At 32.7% G+C, this 27,161-nt stretch overlaps 2 protein-coding genes across 2 annotated transcripts in view; one reads left to right on the top strand and one right to left on the bottom strand.

Moving 5' to 3' along the window:
• Window positions 1–17,080, top strand: part of LOC143223892 (uncharacterized) — a 56,567-nt gene extending 39,487 nt beyond the window's left edge. The window contains exon 2 of the mRNA XM_076452367.1: window positions 14,141–17,080. Within this exon, the coding sequence (XP_076308482.1) occupies window positions 14,141–15,643 (1,503 nt within the window). The 3' untranslated portion in view covers window positions 15,644–17,080. The remainder of the gene's footprint in view (window positions 1–14,140) is intronic.
• Window positions 17,081–19,735: 2,655 nt separating this feature from the next.
• LOC143222319 (proto-oncogene tyrosine-protein kinase ROS-like) overlaps window positions 19,736–27,161 on the bottom strand; it is a 71,248-nt gene continuing 63,822 nt past the window's right edge. The window contains exon 32 of the mRNA XM_076448685.1: window positions 19,736–23,184. Coding sequence (XP_076304800.1) covers window positions 22,348–23,184 — 837 coding nt within the window. The 3' untranslated portion in view covers window positions 19,736–22,347. The remainder of the gene's footprint in view (window positions 23,185–27,161) is intronic.

Here is a 27,161-nt window from a genome sequence, read left to right as displayed (position 1 = left end):
TATTTTAAGTTAATCTTTGTTGCACTAGGTGTCGCCACTTGGCATAGTGCTAAAATTATAACTCATTCCAACTACATTTGTAAAGTCGCGGTTGTTTTTAAATTTTCTTCAGTGTTTATGAGGCCTACTTATTTCTTTTTAAATTCTGGTTATAACTGTATACTTTGTGTATGCATTTTCTTATAATTTCATATATATATATATTTATAAAAGAATATATGTGCATCGTTTCTGTGTGTATATGAGTCTGAAGAACGCTGGATATTTCAAAATGACCCTTGCGCGAAAACGTTTCTCCAGTCTTGTCCAAAACTACGCATTTAGTTACTAATCTGTCTGTCTAGCCGGAGGATACGTTATAAATGTTTATATTGTGATAAATGTAGAGACTTTGTGTAAATAAGATTGAGAAAATGAAAGAAAGAAAAACGGTAAACTTCAAATTGGAGGAGGAAAAGAAAAAAAATGATTGGGTTTTAAAAATGAAAAGAGAGATAAGTAAAAAAAAAACAACAGATGAGATAACATGACAAGGAAAACATGAGAAGCGAGTGTGTGTGTTTTCTTACAGCAAAGCCACATCGGGCAATTTGCAGAGCCCACTGAGGGAAATCGCACCCCTGATTTTAGCGTTGTAAATCCGTAGATTTACCGCTGTACTAGCGGGGGGCAAAACAAAAAGAGAGTAAATTAAACTAGTTTAGATAAGAAGGAAAGAGAAGTAGGGAGGATAAAGATAATAGTGAGAAAATAGCAGGAATAGCAATGAAAGAGAAAAATAACACGAATGGAAAATAGAGGAGAGAAGTGGATGAAGAAGAACAGAAATTAATCCAAAAAAGGAAAATGGTGATGAGATAAAAATCTTTAACAAAGGAAGATGACAAAGTAAGATTACATAGAGAAAACAAGTAAGAGAAGTTTGGTTTGTTTGTTTTGAATTTCGCGCAAAGCTACTCGAGGGCTATCTGTGCTAGTCATCACTAATTTAGCAGTGTGAGACTAGAGGGAAGGCAGCTAGTCATCACCACCCACCGCCAACGCTTAGGCTACTCTTTTACCAACGAATAGTGGGATTGACCGTCATATTATAACGCCTCCACGGCTGAAAGGGTGAGCATATTTGGTATGACGGGGTTTCAAACCAGCGACCCTCAGATTACGAGTCGAACGCCTTAACCCAGCTAGCCATGCCGGACCCAGTAAGAGAAGAGTAAAAAGAAACACGATAGAGAAAAGGAGAAGGTATTTCAAACACATGCATAAGTAGGTTTCACGAACATAGCCAACATTACAGAACAGGAGTTTTCTCCACCACCCTACCAAAGAATTCTGAACCTTTTTTTTTTTCCAAAAAAGTATTTTAAGTGATTTGCATAAATGTAAATTGTTTCTTTTAAAAAAAACATAAGTAGATGGACATTTTAAACCTTTTAGAATAGGTAGTTCGAGATCTGTTATAATCTCAGATGTCGATGTAACATAGAGATGGCAGTTTCTACATTAATAGGATGACGTATGTAACTATCGGTAAAACATGTTTAATTATAATTTGAGTTGTACCATAACACAGATAGAAAGTAAGATTTACGTAAGATACTTTATCGTACAGACATTTGATAAGCTGGATGACTGGTTGATTTGATGAAACAGAACAACATGGATGGCATACACATATTTCGTTGAAGAATGTACATGTTCCCTGGAAACGTTCTTGTGTTATATCTACATTTAAAATATACATATCAACTACGTACGTTTAAAATACGTACGTCAACTAGAAACGTTCTTGCGTTATATGTGTATTTAGAGCACAAATATTAGCTAGAAACTTTATTGTGTTATATCCATATTTAGGACACAGGTATTAAGCAGAAACATTCTTATGTTATATTCATATTTAGGACACAGATATTAAGCAGAAACATTCTTATGTTATATCCATATTTAGGACACAGATATTAAGCAGAAACTTTATTGTTTTACATCTTTATTTGGAACACACATATATATATTAATTAGAAACATTATTGTATTACATCTACGTTAAGAATATTCATGTGTCCTAAAATGTTAATGTGTTATAATTATATTAAGAATAATATATTTACTTGAGATTTTCTTATGTTATAATGTACATTAAAAAAGCGCGTACCTTCCAGGGAAATTATCGTGTTATATCTGCGCTATTAATGCAAGTATTTCTTAGAAATGGTCTTGTTATATCTTCGTCAAACATTCGCATCTAGTTCGTGTGTTACAGCCACGATAGTAATGTATATATGTCCTAAAAACGTTATTTTGTTATACCTACGTTAAGAAAACACAAATTTCCTAAAAACGGTCTTATATTATACGTAAGTTAACAACGCATATATCTTCTAGAAATTTTATTATGTTATATTCATGTTAAGAATGCTTTCATCTCCGAGAAATATTGTTGTGTTATATCTACCTTACGAATGTACATATTTCCTAGAAACCATATTTTTGTTTGGTTTGGTTTGTTTTAAATTTCGCGCAAAAATTCTTGAGGGCTATCTGCGCTAGTCGTCCCTAATTTAGCAGTGTTAGACTAGAGGGAACTAGTAATCACCACCCACCGCCAACTCTTGGACTACTCTTTTACCAATGAATAGTAGAATTGCTCGTAACGTTATAACGCCCCCATGGCTGAAAAGGCGAGCATGTTCGGTGTGACTGGGATTCGAACCCGCAACCCTCAGATTATGAGTCGAATGCCTTAACCACCTGGCCATGCTGGACCATGTTGGATATTTTTGTTATATCTACGTGAAGCATAATTACATTCGTTTCAATTACTACGTACAGCCTTTCATGAAATTTGGGTGATATTAGCTAAGCAGCCGATTAAAAGACCTGTATGTAGGTATGTCTCTTGGTGGGTCAATGGTGAATACCTGGACTTAAAACGCTAAAATATAGGGTTAGATTCCCTGCAATGGACAGAGATTGTATAGCGTTGCGCTAAAAACAAAGTACCTATAGGTATAAATACAAAGAAATAAAGATACAATTTCACTTAAGTATTTGGGAATTTGTTTAAAATATCAACTCTAAGCTACCCTGTTAACAAGTAATATTTGCATCCCTTATTTTAAGCTCTCTACAGAAATATATCGATTTTCTGAAAGAATACGTGATCTATACTGCAGAATCCTATCTTGTGGGGGCCTGGCATGGCCTAGCGCGTAAGGCGTGCGACTTTTAATCCGAGGGTCGTGGGTTCGCGCCCGCATCGCGCCAAACATGCTCGCCCTCACAGCCGTGAGGGCGTTATAATGTGACGATCAATCCCACTATTCGTTGGTAAAAGAATAGCCCAAGAGTTGGTGGTGGGTGGTGATGACTAGCTGCCTTCCCTCTAGTCTTACACTGCTAAATTAGGGACGGCTAGCACAGATAGCCCTCGAGTAGCTTTGTGCGAAATTCCAAAACAAACCTATCTTGTTTGTCGTAATAATGATAACCTAGTTTCCTTTTATAATAACCTTGTTTGTATATTATATATTTAAATTTAAATATTAACACTACTATCTTACAGATTCTTCCTCTTCTTCGCTACCATTAATTTATTTAGTACCATGATAACAGCAGTGTCTTAAAAAACACGTTTTCTCGAATACTACAATTTTGACTATTTGTAACTCTTGTTTTCATATTATTAACTATTACCACTGTTCTGAATGTCTTTTTCACAGCTTCAAGACACGTGGTGGCTGTACAATAACCAAGATAATTGATCATATAAACTGACTTACACTTGTTTATGAGACTAGCAAAACTGGGGAAATTCATGAACAGTTACAATTTCTACCGAAGAGCTTTTAGGAGCATTGTAAAAGTTTTCATTTCAAGAATAAACTTCTTTGAGCTTCGTTTTAAAGTAGGAAAGAAACACCAGTGCAATATGTATTATTAGAAACATATACGGACACTTTTATCTAATAAAAATGTTTCTGTTGATGAATGTGTACAAATTAAGCACAATATATATATATAACAGTTATCTTATTACAGAACATAGACTAAATACAGTACGTACAATCTATTTATATAACAGTTATCTTATTACAGAACAGAGACTAAATGCAGTACGTACAATCTATTTATATAACAGTTATCTTATTACAGAACAGAGACTAAATGCAGTACCTACAATCTATTTATATAACAGTATCTTATTACAGAACAGAGACTAAATGGAGTACCTACAATCTATTTATATAACAGTTATCTTATTACAGAACAGAGACTAAATACAGCACATACAATCTATTTATATAACAGTTATCTTATTACAGAACAGAGACTAAATGCAGTGGCTACAATCTATTTATATAACAGTTATCTTATTACAGAACAGAGACTAAATGCAGTGGCTACAATCTATTTATATAACAGTTATCTTATTACAGAACAGAGACTAAATGCAGTGGCTACAATCTATTTATATAACAGTTATCTTATTACAGAACAGAGACTAAATACAGTACCTACAATCTATTTATATAACAGTTATCTTATTACAGAACAGAGACTAAATGCAGTGGCTACAATCTATTTATATAACAGTTATCTTATTACAGAACAGAGACTAAATACAGTACCTTCAATCCATTTATATAACAGTTATCTTATTACAGAACAGAGACTAAATGCAGTGGCTACAATCTATTTATATAACAGTTATCTTATTACAGAACAGAGACTAAATACAGTACCTACAATCTATTTATATAACAGTTTTCTTATTACAGAACAGAGACTAAATGCAGTACCTACAATCTATTTATATAACAGTTATCTTATTACTGAACAGAGACTAAATACAGTACCTACAATCTATTTATATAACAGTTATCTTATTACTGAACAGAGACTAAATACAGTACCTACAATCTATTTATATAACTGTTACCTTACTGCAGGACAGAGACTAAATATATTACTTTTAGCGTATTTAAGTAACTGAGCAGTATATCTATATCCTGTACTGAGCATAAGTGTAAGGAAAAGAGAATATATTATCATTCTTTCCATTTCATGGGACTAATTCTATCATACCATTACAGAATGTAAATTTCAACACTGTGGTAATACTTCACCGATTCTTCTTGATAACTGAATGAGCCAGGTTGAGAATACTTATTATTCTTCAGAATTCCCATATACTTGTACCAAGGACTTGCTATTAGGGTTCTGTTTAAATGAACATACTGATCAAATTTAGGGTCTGAAATAACTTTCATGGAACTACATGTAGTGTCTTAATTATATAAAAGAAGCTAACATGTGGTGCCGTTATATGTTAGAAGGAGGCCCGGCATGGCCAGGTGAGTTAAGGCGTTCGACTCGTAATCTGAGGGTTGCGGGTTCGCATCCCTGTCGCACCAAATATGTTCGCCCTTTCAGCCGTGGGGGCGTTATAATGTTACGGTCAATTCCACTATTCGCTGGCAAAAGAGTAGCCCAAGAGTTGGCGGTGAGTGGTGATGATTAGCTGTCTTCCCTCTAGTCTTACACTGCTAAATTATGGACGGCTAGCGCAGATAGCCCTCGTGTAGCTCTGCGCGAAATTAAAAAAAATGCTAGAAAAAATCAGTTTAAATGCTATCCACAAGTAAATCGAGATAAAAATAATGTTTGACGTTATATACTTAAATTCTGTTCTCAGGCCATGGCCCAAAATGCGTAGCGAATTGTCAGTAAAGCAGAGTTCGCATAAAATCTTTATGTGATGCTTGATTGGATTCTACGACAAATTGCTGCAGACTTGAAATACCCTCCAAACACTGTCAAATTCTCCTTAGATCGTGAGACCGAGAAGTGTAAATTTCAAAATAAAAAAGGAAGAGACAAAACACTCAACCGCAATGATACTGATGTTAAGTATCTTCGTTTATGTGGCTTTCAGGACAGAAGGAAGACTACCACTGATTTAAACCATTAGATAAACGACTACTTACTTACCAAACAAGAGAAAAGTGTCCAAATCTGTAATATGAAGAAAACTCAACGAGAATGGAATATTTTGTTCTGTAGCAATTAAACATCATTTACTTAGATTTCCTAATATTATTAAGAGATTGAAATTTGCTAAAAAGAACAAAAACTGTACTGCTGACGATTGGAAGAGTGGGTTATAGATGGATAAATCAAAGTTTAAACTATTTGGTTCAAAGAGTAGGTTGTACGAGCGGCGAAAGAAAGATGAACGATACTTACTTGCAAGAAGAGTTTAAAGATTTGCCAGTGAGACGACTTACTAAAGGTACATTTACCTACAAACGACTACCGAAAGATAAGAATACGTACAGGACTACTTTCAAAAGGTAGATTTACGTACAAGGCGAACAAAGACTCCACCTGCTGATTTTTTATTATTGTGTTTTATATTCTATTATGCCTTTTTCAATTATTATAAATTTCACGTTGAATTATGACTCATAAAACACAGCGCACGATTGCAATAGATTGATTGATTGGAATTAAGCACAAAGCTACACAATGAACTATCTGTGCTCTGCCCACAACGGGTATCGAAACCTGGTTTCTAGTCGTGTGAGTTCAAAGACCTGTCGTTGTGCTACAAGGAGGCATTTGCAGTAGGAAATAATTTTTTCTTGGTTGTCTTTGAAACGTCCTTAGACACAACAAATATAAGACTTTTTTCGTCTGATATCCGTTTTTTTTGTGTTTTTTTGTAAATTTACAATATAATTAATTTTTCTACCCTAGAACGTCTCATGGATTATTAATTGTAAAAAAAACAAAACCCATACGTTTTTATTTACGTTCAGTCTCAGCTTCTACAATTGGTAAAATTAGACAGATTTATTGTTTTCAAAAAGGAAAAAGGATTCGAGAAACTTGCTTGAGACCAACTCAACAAACAAGCCATACTTTCATGTTGCTGTTCATTGAATAAGGGTTTGATCTTTGTTTGCTGATGGATTCATTTGTATGTTTTTTCCTTTGGATTACAGTTGTCTTAGCGACACGTACTTATATAGGTAACTTAGTTTCCTCCAAGCTGAACAAAAACAAACGAAAAAAACAGCATGAAAACAGATGTCTTGTGGCTATTCAGTGTAAAATATGAAACGTCAAAGGATTGGCCTCATCCTTGTTTTTAACGTCCTGTGCGGGTGTATAAATTAGATGGACCCGCACATGTGAGGCATTCTACTACCTGTTTGTAAACATTTTTACCTTTTTTTTTTGAGAAACGTTACTGAACAGTTAGCCAGCATGTTTCGTATAGAATAAACAAGTAATAATAACAGCGTGAAACATTCCGTTTCTGTAATATTCTACTATTAAAATTTTGTTGTTTAAGCGAAAGCTGTATGATAGACTATATGCACTGTGTCCATCGCAAGAATCATTGCAAATTCTCACACTTATCGTGAAGCCAGCAGAAAGGAGAACTTAATGTTTAATAATTTGTAGTGCCAACCGAATGATAGGTTGTTTTATCAATAGTTTAATTCTCATTGTGTGATATCTTTGGCTCTGTTTTATGTACCCAATGAATTAACATGGCATAGAACAGGGTCGACTCTCTCTCTCTCTTTTTCATTCCGGGACACGTTTTAGGAAGAAGAACTCTCATTTTTCATGCAACTAAAAATCAACAAAGAATAACTATCGTTCTAAAAAAAAAAAAATTAGGATTCATTGCTTGCATCTCGTTGCCTAAAGAATGTGCTTTGTATATTGGAACCACGAATGCGCCATAAAAGTTACGATCACATCTTACTATTCAATCTTACAAGAGTATCCCAAGAGTTGATGACTGGTATTGTTGATTAGCTGTCTTCTTTCTATGCAGTCACTTTACACTTCGTGACATCTATATGCATCTAGCCCTTTCTTATTTAACGCGAAATTCTCAAACTAGTTGTAACACAGCCAGACTGTGAAGCGGTTGGCAAGATGAAGCCACACTTTTTAAAATAAATTACTTCTACTAGAGACACGCAAAACATTTATTGTCAAATTATTAGTATCTTTATTGCAAAAGTACTTCTTTAAATACAGGATTTATAAAATAATACAAAAATTTCCCAAGTGGCACAAAGATACGTCTGCGAACTTATATCGCTGACAAGCGCGTTTTGACATCTGTTGAGTATCCCTGTGCTTAATAACACACAATAATACAAAATAATTCTAGTCTCTGGCACCAAAATCTTAAAGTCCCCTTATTTTAGACGTAACAATAGTTAATTTTTTATTAAGTACAAACTATATTCAATAAAAGTTTAATTTTGGTAGGTATTTTGCTTTAGTTCAGTTAAGGCCAAGTACTAACAATAAACAAACATATTATTCCACGACCTAGCGTTAAACCTTTTAAAAACTTTAATAAGCTTTTAATATGTTGCGTAAAATGTATATTAGCGTATATATACATCCGCTTTCTGTTTATTTCCGTTGAAACTAAGTGCGAGAGCATGTGTATTTACATAGTAAGGTGCGCACGCATATTCAGAATAGATAAAAACGAGTATTATTATGATAAACTTAAAAATAATTTTAAAGAAACCCCAAGAAAAGGTTTAGGACATCGTTCACCTCTTTAGAAACTTCCAATGTTCTGTCGTGATGCCAAGGCCAACTGTTTGAGAACACCTGGTTTGAGTTCACTTTTTAAGCTAGTTTTACATGCCTTTATGTAAACTTATATTCAATTAGCTACTAGCTCTTATTGTTAGGAAACTTAAACTCTGAACGTGCAAAGAAACAGGTTGTCATCAATTTATTTTATAACAAACAAACTGAAATACTCGTCATAAACAACATTCACAGTTTGCTTTCTATCTACCAACAATAAGTGATTTTGAGGTGATCCCACCATTGAACAGCTTCCATCTCATTGACCATGGGAAAAACATGATTGTTTGAGAAACAATCGAGCAAATTTCATATTTTGAACTTGAATCCTTTTAGCATATTCAACATTGTCTAAAGCATTGACCTGACAAGATTGTTTGAGATTGACACAATCGAGTAGGAGTAATTAACCATTAGGTTTTACAAAATAAAAATAGTTCATACTGTTTACATACAAATTTTGGTTGAAGTTAGCCCAATAGGAAAATTATTGTCAGTTCTTCATGGACAACACCTTCAGGTATGAGTGAAGATAGTTTTTATTTTTTGATACACCTTCATTAGGCTTAATGATGAACTTAATGAAAAGTTTGTTTGTTTGTTTTTTTGGAATTTCGCACAAAGCTACTCGAGGGCTATCTGTGCTACCCGTCCCTAATTTAGTAGTGTAAGACTAGAGGGAAGGCAGCTAGTCATCACCACCCACCGCTAACTCTTGGGCTACTCTTGTACCAACGAATAGTGGGATTGACCGTCACATTATAACGCCCCCACGGCTGGGATGGCGAGCATGTTTAGCGCGACGCGGGCGCGAACCCGCGAATTACGAGTCGCACGCCTTACGCGCTAGGCCATGCCAGGCCTACGATGAAAAGAGGGTTTACTCTAAATATTGTTATTTCACGAAAGTTTCTTTTTTCGTATATATATATATGTACCTTTTAAATACATATATATTATATATTTATTATAAAGCTTTTTATAATACACTTAGGTGAATGTGAATGAAGTTGGAGTCTTGCGATGGAAACCGATATCAACAAAATATTTTTTTCACTAAACATAAACTGTTATTTTTAAAACATTTGTGCAATCAGCAGTCGCGTAATTATTTGTTTAACTACGATTTCATAAATAGTAAAATAGTTTGATTTATTTGCCTTACATAATGAAAATAAATAAATAAAAAATAAATGACGCTAACACAAAAGTACCGCCTTCAATTGGGTCATGTAGCGAATACATGAGGTTGAACGTGAGAGATTAGGCAGGTCTTTCTGAACACATTACGAAGTTTAGGAGTCTAAACCAAACAATTGTACTTAGTACAAATACTACAGGACCGTTAATCATGGTTGTCATTTTAGCTTTTCTTATATTTCATGTGTCATGCCCCCACATTCTCAAGGGAACCATGTGACAATCGATACTCAAACGATACGCAGCTGTGAATATGACATTTGAACTGATATCTTGTTTGATAGCTGCTGAACCTGTCAGTTATGTGACAGATAGTACATCGTATATACGTACGTGCTTTGCAAATAAAATCAGCATTGTTAATTTTATTATTGCTGTTGTTGTTTGGTTCTGTTTTTCTCATAAAACTTATGTAAGTTCATTTTTCATATATTTCTGTTCTGTGTTTGTCTGTAAATTTTGGACTGCCTCAAAAGCCTTTTTCTTCTAATTATCATCCTTGCCACTTAATTTAGGGTGGCCCCTTTGTTTTTCAACTTTGTAACCTTTATTTGATTTCCAGCACTATTAGAAGATTAATATAGTTCAAAGTTTTCTGTAGGTTAAACGCTAAGTCTGCCGACTTATAATGCTAAAAACTGGGTTTCGATACCTATGTAACTAGAAACAAGCAACCAAATTTTGAAATAAAAATGCATTTTAATTACACCTAGACCCTAGAAAAAATGGAATTAAAATATTTTGATATGTATTTTAAGGTTTGTGTATTCTCTTTTCGCGATCTGTTAGATCCGGGGTTCCCAACCTTCTTAGACCTGCGGAGCTTCACATCAGAAAGAAAAAAACATTACGGAGCCTTAATAAAAAAAATAAACTAAAATTAGAAACAATCGGTCACTAGCACCAGATGAAATTTACTTCAAACTTTTAGAATACAAATTTATTAAAACTATCAATATTTAAAGAAAAATTTTTACTTCTACTTACTTATTAAAAGTTTCCGCTTGCAAAATTTATATCAGTAAAAGTACAATGTACTTATTTATTCATTAGTGGTTCGGATGGGCTTGCTTTTATTCACAAAGTAGTTCAATATTTGGAGTTATGGTTGTTACATGTAAGCGCAAATCATCTTCAATATCTAGCCTGTTTCTAAATCTGGTCTTTGTAGTTGTATACAGTGAAAATGTCAACAAAGGGATTTTGAATCCACAATAATGTTTCTAAATGAGGAGAGAAGTACTCCTTAGTAGCTGTACACAATTCAGATATGTGCTGCAAGACTGAAACTTTTGAATCTTCACTTAAGGAAATTTCATTCCTAAGGAAGAAAAACATTAAAATTTTTGAAGCAATCAAGTTTTTCCATAAGTATACATTCACCCCAAAGCCTTAGCTCACGTTGAAGAGCTTCCATTTTACTCTGAGCTTTGAAGTATGTTACCCTGGTACCATGCATTGTAGCATTCACTTCATTTAATCCACTTTCTGTATCCAACATTTGTTCCTTAATTTGTATGCAAGTTCAAAATGACATTCAGATAAAAATAAACCTATCTCCTCACATATTTCGTAAAACCGAGCAAGCACTCTTCCCCGACAAAGCCATCAGATTTCCATATGAAGCAGCAAATATTTATGCAAACTTCCCATATTCTCACAGAATAAACTAAAGATCCTCGCATTGAGTGGTCTTGATTTTATAAAAATTAACTATTTTTTGACATCATTGAATACTTCTTTAAGTCTTCTGGCATTCGTTTCATTGCAAGTGCATAACGATGAAGACAGCAGTGGATACTCTCGATGTCCGGGTTTTTCTCTTTTATGCTTGCCACTGTGGCCGAAAAATTTTCAAATATAGCTTCAGCTTTATCAATGCAAATACTTGAGCAAAGCTGCTATTGGATCTCATGTTTTCCATAAATAAATCGATCAGTTTAAATATTTCTTCACCTGTTGTTTGAGTTGGTAAAGGTTTCCAAATTAACATGTTCTCTTCAAAATTAGCTTCGTGAATATAGCGAACAAACACAAGCAACATCGCATAACCTACGACATCTGTTGATTCATCCATCTGAAGCGAAAAAGTTGGATTCGCTTTTACTCGCCTTATTAACTCCGTTAAGCAATTTGCTGACATATCCTTGATTTTTTGAGAAACTGAGTTGTCAGAAAGGGGCACAGAGTTAATGTTTTTTAAGAAATTTCCCATCAATCGTACACTCTACCAAACTTTTTTGCGCATGGTTTTATCAAATCTTCTGCAATTGTATGAGCTTCACCTGCTTTTGCAATACCGTGACTAACACGATATGAAGTAATAAGAGCACCTTTGTTGTCCTGATGGATGAACAAATAAAATGTAGCTTTCTTTGCATTTAATTGAAACACTTTCTTTTGAAATACGCGGAAGTTAGATTTTTTAATTGGGAGTGTTTGGTTTCTAGATGCCGTTTTAACTTTGCTGGAAGGAAAGCTTTATGCATGACGTCATAAAGCTAATTGAAACCAAGTTTGTATAATTAAACTACAACGAATCTAACCCTACATAACAATTACCAATTATAATTGTCATAAATATAATTATACTTCATATAAGTATACTTTGAAATTGAAACAAATGATACTCATATACTTGCATCACAACATTTCAAATTTGAACAAGTTTCAGCTATGACGTCATGTTTCATTTAGTTCAAGATTTAGCTGCTAATCCGGACCTGGCTTTTAAAAGACAGTTGGCATCACTACTCAGGGTTGACCGATGTTTCATACGAAAATTATTAGGCTATCTTGCATCTCCACAGACGCATGCGATCTTGAGATGTTGCTGTATCTACTAGCAACCAGTGGTGCCACGGTCGAAGCTAATTGAGATTGTATTAACACTTTAACCGCGAGAACTTCCCCTAAGCTAAATAAAATCGTCTGGCGTTAGGCAGAATAGAATATTAAAAAGCCCAATACGTGATAAACGTGTTGTATTAAAGATATATTTTAATTTTTTTGTACAGCGTATTCTGACTTAATTTTATAGTTTTAGGAAAACATATTAACATTCCAAAATTTCCTCGCGGAGCCCCAGGGCTCTGCTGAGCATAGTTTGAAAAACCATGTGTGAGATATTGAGCTATTTACCAAGTGTTAAACAGGAAGCTCTTGTCAGAATAAAATAACTTGTTGCAGTAGATGAAGTACCTTATTTGGTTCTATCTGTATCTGGCTACAAAGCTAATAATGATTCATTTGTTTTCTACAGATCGGTGTTTTCATAAAATACTGATTTATATAATCAATTTTTTTTTTTTTAAGTAAGGTGCATTGAACTTAAGTATAATATATCTTTAACGTGTTAGAAGAATAACAAGAATATCTCTACATATAGTAATAAGCTCTTGGAAAAACCTATGCATCGCAGTTGGTTGGAAACTTTATCCCATGTTCGTACCTCAAAACTTTAACTTTTAACGTCTACGTACTTCATTTTTGAATGTCATCAGCTTTCTGGTTCTAACTTTAAGTTAGTTTTACAATAAACTCGTTTTTATCTTTCCAGTGCTAAGTTTAGAAATAGTAGGATATACAAGTGGTCCTAACTAGCTCTCAACTTGAATCACATTATGAACCTCCAGTATAATGTTATTATATGCTTTTACTGAAGATCCTTTATTTGGTGATTATTACCACAGAAGAACAAGATCATGCTTCATACATCCCTGTTTTACGGTTATGCTTGAAACTGCGATTACTTCAGTAGTCTTTATGTATTGTCGATAAGCGAATATTTATTCTATATATGTTTTAATAAGTAAGCAAAATCTCCGGGCTAAAATTAGTATATAATTACTATTTAAAACTTTAAACCATTTATGTTTTGAATTATTGATGATGATTGTTGAAATTTCGCACAAATCTGTTCGAGGGCTGTCTATGCTCTGTCCACCAGTCGAAGTCCCAACGCATGCTAGTATTGTAAATTCGTAAATCTACTGCTGACCCATCAACTGTATGTTAACCGTTCCTAATTTTGAAGAGATAAATAAGCATGAGCTAGTCGACACTTTTCAAGGCTTTTTTATATATTTTTACACATCCATAAGTGTGTTTTGCAAATCATCCACATTTATTTTAGCACACGTCGATAATATATTCCATTTTTACTTGTTTATTAATTAGAATGATTATGATTAAGACAAAATTATCAGTCAGATTTATCTTGAAGCTCAGGTAAACTTTTCACATGTACTTTAATAAATATGTACTCTATCTTTATAAATTTTTTTCTATTACTTAGAACTCCATTCGTCATAATTTGTCCCTGCACAACCGTTTCATGAGAGTACAGAACGAAGGCACCGGGAAGAGTTCATGGTGGATGCTTAACCCTGATGCCAAGCCTGGTAAGGTGGCTCGTAGGAGAGCCACTAGTATGGAGACCTCAAAGTACGAGAAGAAACGTGGTCGAGCCAAGAAGAGCGTAGATGTATTAAAAAGTGGACTGGAACTTACATCGAGTCCCAATTCATCTTTTTCAGAAAGATTGGATACGTTTCCTGAATCCCCAATACATAAAGCATTCCACTTAAGTCCAGATTTCCGTCCAAGTGCATCCTCCAATGTTAGTTCGTACGGTCGACTTTCCCCAGTACAAACTATAAACACGGACATGCAGGACACTCGGGTGTCGACTCCACCGTGGGGCTCTTGTATGAGCACATCAAGTGATTCTAAAACGTATGGACTACCATCTGATAGGCTCGATAGGTACCGTGCTGACCAACTAGTTGGCTCTCTAGATGGACACCCCTCTGATAGATTGGATAGGTACCACGCTGAACAACTAGTAAGTTCTCTAAACGGACCCCCTTCGGATAGACTGGATAGGTATCGTGCTGACCAACTGGTAAGTGCTTTAGATGGATCTTCTTCTGATGGAATGGATAGGTATCGAACTGAACAACTGGTAGGCACTTTAGATGCACCCTCCTCTGATGGACTGGATAGGTATCGTGCTAATCGATTGGTAGGCTGTCTGGATGGACCTCCCTCTGATGGATTTGGTAGGTACCGCGCTGACCAGCTGGTAGACTCTCTAACTTTAGCAATGAAGCTGGAGACTGTAGATAGATCCTACTTGGTTGATTGTGGGCTAAGAACCAGTCCAAACAGACAGTTGTCCAGTGGGGTCACTTCTCTTAACAACACTACTTACAATTTAGGGATTTATGGCCATGATAATGGCGAATATCACGCCTCCTACCAACCTTCTGGCAGTAATAGCCCTACGTTAACACCGCTCCAACTTCAACAACAAAGCATGCAACATACAGTTAATTCTCAAACCTTTTGTACCGTCCAGAAAGCACAGTCGCTTTCTTCGAGTCATAGCCTCAGCCAGGTAGCAGAACAGCATCAAAATTCTTCGGATTTAATTTCAAGGAGACAAACAAACTCAAACAGCTATTGCTTCCCTCTATCAAGAGATTTCCCTATTCGCACCTCACTGAATCAGAGGGAGAGTATTCCTGCAACAACGACCTCTTTCGGGAATACATCAAGTCAAGTAATGGGTCATCTTTTATCTCTGAACACCGTATTACCGACCGACCTTGATCTTAACTTTGATATGATCCAAGAAGGTCTGGAATGTGATGTAGAGCAGATCATCCGTCACGAATTAAGTGTAGACGGAAATTTAGATTTCAATTTTGACGCCATGAACACTAATTCTTCCGTTGTATCTACTCACCAAACTACAGTAACGGCAACTAAGGGTACACGACCTTGGGTACATTGAGTTTCAGTTTAAATCTCTTGAATCTGTACAGAGGATACATATTTTCTTCTTTAATTAAACAGAAACGTACTTCCTTAAGTAGGTAAATTAACAGTTAAATGGTTCTTATTGAAGACTTACTAATATATTGTTATCTACTATGCCATCCTGTTCTATAAAAGCGAAGAGATACATAAAACAGCTATTTTTGAGAGCCTAATAAACCCGCTTAGTCGCTAAGTATTCAACTAAAACCCTTGTGAGCTGTGCTCTTGTGTCTGACCTGTGTTGTATAATATATTACTCTACTGTTGTTCGTTACTCTTGATGAATCTATAAGTATTGCTGTGATTGCGTTTGTATATAAGATTATTAAATTTATGAGAAATATAACTAAAATTATGAATCTAAATGATAAAAATTTAAGACGTAAGACTGATGACATCTGACATGAATTGAATTTGAGTATTTCTAAGACAACTGGACAATTTGGTTCATGAATGTAGAAAATCGAATTCAGTGAAGAGACAGATAAGATTTTTTTTCGTTTACAAATGTTGTGATTTACACTGTTTCAAAAATAATAAATTCCTTTGAATTCTAGCTTCTCAGGGAGGAAAGAAAGGAAAACAATAGGTTTTCTTCTTTATACTATGTATTTGGGGTAACATTAGCAGTTCTGATGCTTATATTTCTTAAAACATTTTTATTCTTAACATAGCGCAGAATTCGTGATTTTGAATGTTTTAATTTAGTGTAAAATGCGTAGTTTTGAGTAATTTAATTGTGCGCAAAATTCATAATTTTGATTGCTTTGATTTCATGCTACATTCTTAGTTCTGACTCATTTAAATTTGCGCAATCTTCGTCATTTTGATTGCTTTAATTAGATGCAGTATTGTTATTCTCTCTGCTTTAAATTGCTGAAATATCCATGGCTTTCACTTATTGAATTTCGTGTAGCATTCATGGTTTTTACTGATTTAATATTTGAACATTCGTGATTTTATAAACATCTATTGATCTATTTGAATCAAATATTTCCACTATGCATACTGTCATAAATGGATAAAATATTATGCTGTATTTTATGCAGTGGTAATTATTGATGTGTGGATTGTACTTTAAGTAACTTAAACGTGTTTCAGTCGTAGGATACTATATTGTTTTCACCATGTTGTAAAAGTTGAGATTTGAAAGTAATATAACATAGAATAAATTAATTCTGTCACCACAAGATGTCTCATTCGAGAACTCGTGAATAACTGTTGGACGGAATGATGATGACATATGCAAACAATAATTCATGTAGTTTTTGCGAGTCATAACTTATGAAATGTTACTCAAAATTCTTGACATATGTGTTGAATTATGTTACCTTTCCTTGGTGAAAGGAAAACATTTTTGAAATACCAAAAAAGTCATTGAACTATTTGTCAAAGTTAATAAACATTGCTAACTGACAGATATTACTGACTCTATATTTTTTATTTTAAATAAATAACCATTACATTTCCCTACATTGTAATATAATTACTTTGTTGATATGAGTAATGCAACGACTATTAAGTCTAACTTTATAAAGAAAAAATGGAGAAGTGATGTTTTATGAGATTTTATTATAATAAAGTTTAAATACACACTAATAGAACAATACCACATTTATATGGACTATCAAGACAGTTTTAACTGTTCACATGAAGGTGACGAGAAATGTTGAAACTAGTATTCATATAAAGTTGACATTGTTCCGTTAGTGTGCATTTAAACTTTACTGTAAACTGCTCTACATAATTGTAAATACCTTGACAAATATATGTATACATAAAAGAATTAGGGAGTAGTATATAAAAACAAAGCTAAATGTTACAATAGTGAGATTCTGATTCGCTATTTAATATGACGCATTAGTTTATTTCAAAACAGTAATTATATTTGAAATTTATTTTGCTCAATGTTCTATTAGCTGTTTATTGGACAAAGTGGTTATACGTGAAAATATGCTAATCCAATTTTCTGTTAGCAGATTTTGAAATTGAGTGGTTATATTCGCAATGTGTTATCCAATATTATATTGTATTGGTTTTAGAATAGAGAGACTATTTTCGAAGTTTACGCCACTTAATATTCCATGTATTAGTTTGGGACTATATTTGAAGCGTCTATCATCCAGTGTAACACTATTTGGAATTTAGAATGGAGTACATATGCATGATAAATTTGTTAACTCGTAGTTGGAAGGATGCGAGTTCGAAATGGGCTGCGTCATGTTGTCGTGCTCTTGGTGGAGAGAAAAACTGTTTCAGATTATCCAGCTGTTAATGAGTATTGGGAGTTCAGTGTGGGATGGATTTAAAACTTAAAACACAGTTACCAATTTGTTGATTGACACAGTTACCGATTTCAGAATCTGATAACTTCAGAAGATTTTCGTTAATTTAATCTGTATTTATGCAGATGAATTATTGTGTATACAAAATTAGGTAAACAATTTCTATGTCAAAATCGACAATTGTTAATCAATAATAATTATCACCTTCTTTCTTCAACTTATTTTGATGCGTCCTTTAATTAACTGAACTTTTGCCATTACTTTTACAAAATTCTAAAATATTTATCTAAACATAATGCACGTTCAATATAACAATTATTAAATGGAGTCGTGTATTCGTAACTTCTACATCGATAAATATATATTTTGTACATCCAAAATGTTTGCAAAAACTTTAATATCAGCAACCACATTTCTCTTATTCACACACCTTAGCCAACCCTAAACAAGAATATTAGTACAGGAAGGCTAAGCATATATACACCGAGTAACAATTTCTTATACACCTGTTTTCTTTTAGTATTACATATTTTCCTAACAATAAGCGCCCCCAGTGGCTCAGCGGTATGTCTGTGGACTTACACGCAAAAATACGGGTTTCGATACCCGTGGTGGGCAGAGCACAGATAGCCCATTGTGTAGCTTTGTGCTTAATTCAAAACAACAACCTAACAATAAGCAGTTCTGTTTCTATATATTATGATTCATCTTTTCAATAACTATTTTTTTTATTTCTTCTGTTATTGTTTGTTTGTTTGTAATTAAGCACAAAGCTACACAATGGGCTATCTGTGTTCTGCCCACCACGGGTATCGAAACTTGGTTTTTTGCGGTGTGAGTCCGCAGACATACTGCTGTGCCACTGGGGGTTTTCAGCGTTTATTAGTAATACAAATCTCGTGTGAACAGCACAGGGCTAATACAGCTATTTTCTTGGGTATATCAGCGTACTTTCCAGTCAAGTGCAAAATTTACAATTAATAAATATTTGATGTTACGATAGACAGATTCTGTAGAACCTCTCCTGACCTAATTCCAAGTTTAAGGATATGCATACTAACGTAACAATTGAATACCTAATACAATTATTTGGAAACTATTGTTAGTTTCATTCTTATAAAGTATAATATACTCCAATTAGCACACTGGAGACACGTAGATACCTTTGTAGAGCACATTTAGACAACAGTATCGATTCGTCACTTGCAACCATTCGAACAGGTTTGGAGAAGGAAAACTGTATGATCACCCTAATGCACTTGTAAAATAAACCTATCACACATAATAATTACATTATAATTACACTGCTAGCATGTGACTTGGCATTAGCTGATGCATCAATCCCCAGGGTGGTCACTTTTCGAGACGGATGGTCGGGATTTATGGGATTACAAAATGTTTTCGCTGGATTAAACCTAGTGAACCTGTATAGACTTTAATTATACACCTTGTTGTACACATTCGTCGTACAAATAAATAATTTATCAATATTCTCTATATATTACCTAGCCTGAGGTTTGTATATGGATGAGGACATTTGAATAGCAGAGCCATCATCTAGTATAGGACTTTAAAAAAAAAGAAAAAATCAAACAAGTCTAATGGTGTATTTAGTGACATGAAATGTTGAAAAGAATGGCATTCTCAACATCTGGTTTAGTTTTCACAAGTTTGTTTAAAACAACAACATTTAAGTTGCATTTTTTTTTTTTTACACTAGCAGTGGTAACAGTGGGGGATATATAACTTTATAGCATCAACATCACATTATAGCACTTATCACTTTAATACACTTTAATACATTGTTATAAAAATACATTTTGTACTTCCTCTTGTAGTGCACAACATATATCTACAGCAGTAACCATACAATGATGAATGCTAACAATCACATGAATAGCAGCAACGTTAGGAAGAGTACCAACCACTAAACAAGTAGCTAGAGGAACACAGAAGTTATCTTTTAATACAAATCTATTTAACAACCTTATAAATTTTTAAATGACAATGCTAAGTAGAGAACAAAAAAGAAAGGAAAAAAATGCAGCAATTTTATAACATTCATAAAATAAAATCTTTCAACCAATAGCAAAAACTATAAATAAATAAAAGGTAGAAATGTCTTTCTAATACAGTTAAAACTATTTAAAGAAGCACAATAAAGTTGCAATATCCATTTCAATGATATGTTGAATTTTTAAAATAGGCATAAGATGACAATATTTTTATTTATTTGGGCTAAATCTGTTAAAAACACACAAAATAACAATATTTCTTTCATTTTCTTTGAACCTACAAGAAAAAGGCAATATTCTTGTAATTTAAACTAGTAGAAAATAAAAAATTGACAATATATTTTCACTGAGGTAAACCTGTAAAAGGACAACACAAAAAGTATTTTTATGTTATGTTAATGCTATAAAAAGCAACAGAAGATATAACAGCCCTCTCATTAAAGCTAAAGTATAGAAAAGTAATTTTATTATTTTAACCAGTGAAGATTTGTGATGAGGGAGTTATAACTATAATGAAAGCAGTATTTACAAACAAATCTTTAGTTATGAAAATACATTAAATGCAAGCTCAAAGTTAGTGCTTTAATACCAGTAACATTACACTACTCATGTAAGGTATTCTTTGATTGCAAGCATAGGTCTAAAAAAACAATAAGAATAGTACATTAATAAAAACAATAGTACAGTTTAATAAATGAAAACATCAGTTTAATGTTTATTTACTTGCAAGTGTTATAAGTGGTTGTTTTTGTCTTCAATGCCACTGAGTTCAAATAAGATGGTTATATTATACCGGATAAAAGGTGTGGTCCTTCCAATGAGAAATATATATATGTATGTTTTTTATGTTAAGTTGTGAAGTCGTACAGAAAAACAAGTTCACCTAATACTTTTGATTATGATAATATGGTTGATACAAATTTCAATCATTTACAGTTTAAAAGAAAAACACAAAGCAATAATTTGGACACATTTTATGTCTGAAAGCATTGTAAAAATAATAATGACAATTCATTCTTGTATTTCATTCTGTAAATGTACGACATGATTTTTATGGTACAAGCAATTTCAACATAAATAATACAATGGTGTAACCTAATAAAAAGCAACATAAGCTACCTAATGTTTTTGAATGGCTAAAGAATACTCATGTACCACACACAAAAACATGTATTCCTAATGTCAGTTCTCATGTTAAAAACAGTCCTTAAATATGCACTGTAACATTTCAAGTAACAGAAAAAAAAAATCAAAAAATCATATGATTTGGAATGGAATGTCAAAAAGTTTCTCAAAACTTATTTTATAGGTCTATCATATGTAATATGTCATTCTAAATACAATATGTCTTCACAGAGAAACTTCTTTTAGTAGATAAATCTGCTTTGTATTACTCTGTATTTTACACCAAATATTTAAAGTGTAAAATATTTTCCTGCTTTCAAAATTTTCTACTCTTTAGAGAAATTTCAGTCATTAATTATGGGCTTTTGTTTTCTTAAAAGTTAAAATCATAAAGCACTATAATACACCCTGGAAAATGTATTATAAGAAAATACAATAGAACACTTGAAACAGTTAAAAGAAGCTGCTCAAAAACATTTCTACACATAAAACATTTACATTATGTAGTAAAAAACTTCTTACATCCAGTGTCAAATAGTGACACAATTGTTCTTCACTGTTTCATATTTTATTAATCCACATATCAAAAAATATCATTTGATCTAACAGCACCAAGTATTACATTTGATGTTACTTTAATACCAGTGTCCCTTGGCACCAGCTGCTAAAATATATGAGTTTACTTAATTACATTTACACACAAATGTTTATAAAGCTAAATATAAGTTTCCTTTGATCATTTATGTAATAACTTGTCTGTGAGCAGCTACAAGTAATAGAGGATGAATCAGTATGACTACCTGAGAAATAACATACTCTTTACTTTCTCTCTGGAATGTTCAATTTAATTGTATAATAATTCATAACTTAGCAGTAAACCCTTTTTAAATCTTTTTTCTACTATGTTTTGTAACATACAAAACAGATTTCATAGTGTAAAGAGTTAGTAATTAAATGTTCATAAAAAAATTTCATACAATCTGTATATTTGTACACAATAGTATATTTTTGATCATTTTGGCACTAACGTTGCCAAGATGACTGTTGTCATGACTGGACAATGTGAAAAATCAAATAAAACTATTTGCTTATAACCTTTTATACTTCTAAGAAAAAAAAACACATCAACAACATATACAACTCTCTGTGGCTGGAAAACTATATTTTGATTGAATCTATACTACCACTACTACGTCTTTAAACCCATACCATATTTAATTTTTAAAAATACCTATACACCTTTTTGACTGAGTCTACAATATCAGCTCCCCCACTGAGTCAGTTTTTAATGCCTCACTGAACAACTTTAACGACCGTTCAGCCTCTATTTCTGACAGGATTGATAAACCACTGCTACTTTGACTCTTTGGATAGCTCCAGGTGTGTAGAGAGGCAGTTGAACAAGATAATACAGACCACTGGTCATTTTCTCGACAATCTAATTGATCAGACGTAGTAACAACAGTCTGGCATTCTGATTGTGTGGTTTTGACCGACTCACCTAATCCTTCATCATAATCCTCACTTGTATTATCTGATTCACAAGACTGCTTTTGTTGCTTATTCAACTTTAGACACTTTCTTCTTAGATATGATGGAGTTGCACTGAACTCAGAAGGACAGCTTCCATCTGACTGTGCTGAGTTTGTCTCTACATTTTTTTCTTCATTTTGACAATGTGGATATACATTATCAGATTTCTGCAGCTGTGGGAAGACTTGTAGGTACGCAGGTGGAGGAGAATAACTTCCCAAAGAAGACGGTTTTATGTTATCCTCGTTACTGTTAGCTTTGGTCGTTGGACTGGAAATGTCTTCTGAATAATGTGATGAAATGGAATTCCATCGAGCTAGGTCTGCATAGTTCAATAATATTGGTTGGTAAGATGACTGAAAGCGTGGTATTTCGTAGCCATCCTGGTCAGTGATACTTATGTTATCATCAAGTAGCTGAAGATAACGGGACTGCTCTGGCAGAGATCCAATGAGAAGACCATGGGGTGAAGACATTATATGATCCTTTTTACAGCTGCATGGCTGATTTGTTAATGAAGCAGCTCTTTTAACCGTTTGATGGACCAACAAATCATTCTACAGTAAAAACAAAACACATTTGCTTTTAAACAGCTGATTATGTACTTGATAAAAACCCTGTATTTTAAAAAGATCTCTTAGTGACATATTTAAAACTACTAAACAAATCACTGAAGCAAGTTGACAAGAAAAAATAAAACAATCAACAAAAACACAATGAATAATGAACAAAATGTTTTGTAAGTTTGTTGAAATAAATAACAGTTCATACTAATGATGGAATTGGAATAATGTGATAACAGTGTTTGTTTTTTTTCTTCTATTAAACATGCCTTTCCTGAGCAAAAAATTTACTTTTATAAAGATTTTAACAAAAAAATCAGGAAATTCTATTCTTTATAATAATTTTTTCAATAATATTGCCTTATTGTAGTATCGTTCTATTTATTTATATCACTGTTTCATTCATATAGCCTAACAAGAATTTCACTTCTCTTCCTTAATACTTATTATTTCATCTAAGAATCATGAAACTGAATTAAAAGTAATTTATGTATTGTGATGTGATTCAGTGTTTCCATTCAGCAGTGCCATCCAGTGGCACAGTGGTATGTCTGCATACTTATATTACTAGAAACTGCGTTTTGATACTTGTGGTGGGTAGAGCACAGACAGCCCACTGTGCAGCTTTGTGCTAAACTTCAAATGACCATCATCAATATACTCTATAAAATGTGTAACAAAACTACAGTGTAGAAAAATTTTCAAAATAAAATGAGAGTACAAGTTAGTATATGCAGTTGACCTTTGAGCAAATTTTATCATAAGGGATGGTCAGCTGGATACAAGTTGTATCAATCATGTGTTAATAAAAATGAAGATTTTTGGTGTTTTGGTTTAGAAGTGGGATGTCAGTATTAAAACATATAAATGTAGTAATTGTTAAGTACACAGCATTGGTTGGTTCCTAAAGTTAAAGAAAATGGTAATCATTTTATCTTGGAACCACACACTTTTGCAGGATTTTATTTTGAGAAAGCAAAAACCACACATGGTTTTGTGATCATAAAATATTTTAAATGTGATAATAATAATAAGTACATTTTACAAAAGTACTTATGTGAAGTAAAGCCAATTTTAATGTACTGTATTTCATAATTTTATTTGCTGACACAGTGAAATAAATATTCCGATAAATGATTATGGCTTAGTACTCATAGATGATGACTTATATGTATACGTAAATTTCATATTATATATATATAGTTTAGGTGACTGTTTTCTTAAATATTTCTCTGTTGATGGACATTAAGTTTATGGGACTAGGACTACTCTATGAACAACTTTAGTGTAGTTCACTCTATAGTCATTATTTCATTTATATGTCACTGTACTTTCAAATGACAAGGTTTAATGTCTATTATATTCTGCTATCTTTTTATTCTTAGCAGTGCCATTAGTTTTTGACATTTGCTCCTAATTTATGGGTTGTGGTCAAGCAAGTACTAGTAACACACCCATGGATTGTGTTTTGGCACCTTATTGTTCATCATCCATGAACTGTATTTTGGAATCTTGTACCTCATGGGTTGTGTTTCAACATTTACTTGTCATCTTATTTTTCCTTAAATTTTGGGTTATGCTTTTAAATCCACTTATACCCAACCCATACTTTTGTAAATACATCATATTAGGTTACGTATTTCTTTCCTCCTACTGTACATTTTGAATTAATGTTGGACAACTACAGATAATATACCTACAAGAATACTATAATTCACATGAAAAATTCCATGAATAAGCAGTTTACAATTACTATCTAGTGACAATTTTTACTAATCTTTTTTCAAGTTAAATTTCTAAAACATTATATTATTTAGCATGTTAGAATTTACTGTTAAAATCTTTAGCTGTATACTGTTACAGGCCTGTAAATCAAGCTTAGTACTTATAATATCCCTCTAGAGTTGATCTGAAATCATCAGAACCTACAGTGATTAATGCTTTAGATAAACGTGTTATAAAGAAATTATAACTTGCATAAGTCTGGATTGATACCATGTTCTAAAATTATTATGACTTTGCCTATATAATGATGATCAAAGCTGATAATCCTGACATTTGGTTTGTTAGGCTGAAAATTACACAGAATGAATTATCTGTACAAATTGATCCATATTAAGTGTTCTACTGGAAATGTCTTCCTCTAGAGGTAGTTTTGGTAGCAGTAAGTACACTACAGGGGAGCACCCATGTATTTGAGGGTGGGTAGATTTAGAAAAGGTGACCAAGATCAATTAATTCATAGTTGCTATTATTACATATCACTCTAAATTATTTAATAAACCATATGACAGTACAGTACAGTGAAACTTTCAAACAAATATAGTTTTTCCAAGTTCTTTTATTTCTTCTAATTATTGTTATTATCATTATTATTAAGGTAGTAGTAACCTTTACATCTCAGCTATTTAATATTATTATGTTTAGGTTAATTATATTTTATATTAGTGTTTGATTTGCATTTGTCATAAATACTTTTGTTATAAATTTGGAATCTGAAAACAAGGTAGGGATTTGCATAGGATCTAAACTCAGTAACAGCTAAACAGTAATATAAGGAATAAAACCCAATATGTAGTTTGTCAAGCTATGAGACATTAATACTAAATCTCTAATCTATATGATGAATAACCAATACCAAGGTTTTAAAATAATAATTGTAGTCCTTTCACTGGGAAATACATGTTTCACTACAGTGAAATAGTTAATCCATATGTTATAGTATAAAGTATCTAGATATCAGAATATTGATATAGTATAAAGTATCTAGATATCAGAATATAGATATAGTATAAAGTATCTAGATATCAGAATATAGATATAGTATAAAGTATCTAGATATCAGAATATAGATACGGTATAAAGTATCTAGATATCAGAATATAGATATAGTATAAAGTATCTAGATATCAGAATATAGATACGGTATAAAGTATCTAGATATCAGAATATAGATATAGTATAAAGTATCTAGATATCAGAATATAGATATAGTATAAAGTATCTAGATATCAGAATATAGATATAGTATAAAGTATCTAGATATCAGAAATCAAAAACAAGGCTCTGATGAGAAATATTCTCATCATTAAGTCATACAAATCATAAATCATACAAATGCTATGTTTCTAACACCATTCAACATATTCAACTGTTTTCATTTAAAAAACATTTAAGTGCTATTTGACAATATCAAAAAAATATAAGATGTATTTTATTCAACACCAAACTATCAAATTGAGTTTCTTTTTCTTCATATTAATACAAATCTTGCTGTTATGACTTGTATAGAAACAACAGAAAATTCATGATAATAAATTAGAAATTATTTTTAACCATGACAGGAATGGACCTTTATAAGTTCATATTATTTAGATTGTAAATCTTAACTTTATATTTACCAACTTGGTGATGACATTTCAAATCACATTATTATAATTATGTTTACAACACCAACTCAGTTACACTGCATTAATGTTTCACAGAAGAATACAAGCTTGCCCTAGTGGGTTATAAAATATGTATCGCACTGAATAGAAACACACTTTAAATGCAGACTTCAACTTTAGTTTACCAATAAAGTAACTGAATGCAGTGAGCTCTAATATTACTGAAATTCTATTGCTAGGAATACAGGAAAGAAGTTTGGTATACAGACTAACTGCACAAATATATGTGTTTGAAGTCAATCCCTGATAAAGCTACTAAAGTAGTGGATAAGAACAGTGAATATAAATGTCTTTCAAACTTATTAATTTCTTAAAATATATAAAACAATTTAGATGTTATAATGTTGGGTTATGGCTAATGAAAATTCTTATAAAGAATTCTGGTTCTTTAGTTAAGGATTATTTTAATAGTTCTTAGCAACATAATAAATTACCAAAAGTTAGAAAATGTTACATAATAAAACCAATAATTTACCAAAAGCAAAGAAGCTTTTCACAATAAAGCTAACAATTTCCAAAAGA

This window comes from Tachypleus tridentatus, chromosome 8 (genome assembly GCF_004210375.1).
Source record: "Tachypleus tridentatus isolate NWPU-2018 chromosome 8, ASM421037v1, whole genome shotgun sequence".
NCBI lineage: Eukaryota > Metazoa > Arthropoda > Merostomata > Xiphosura > Limulidae > Tachypleus > Tachypleus tridentatus.
This window is presented reverse-complemented; position numbering and strand designations above follow the sequence as displayed.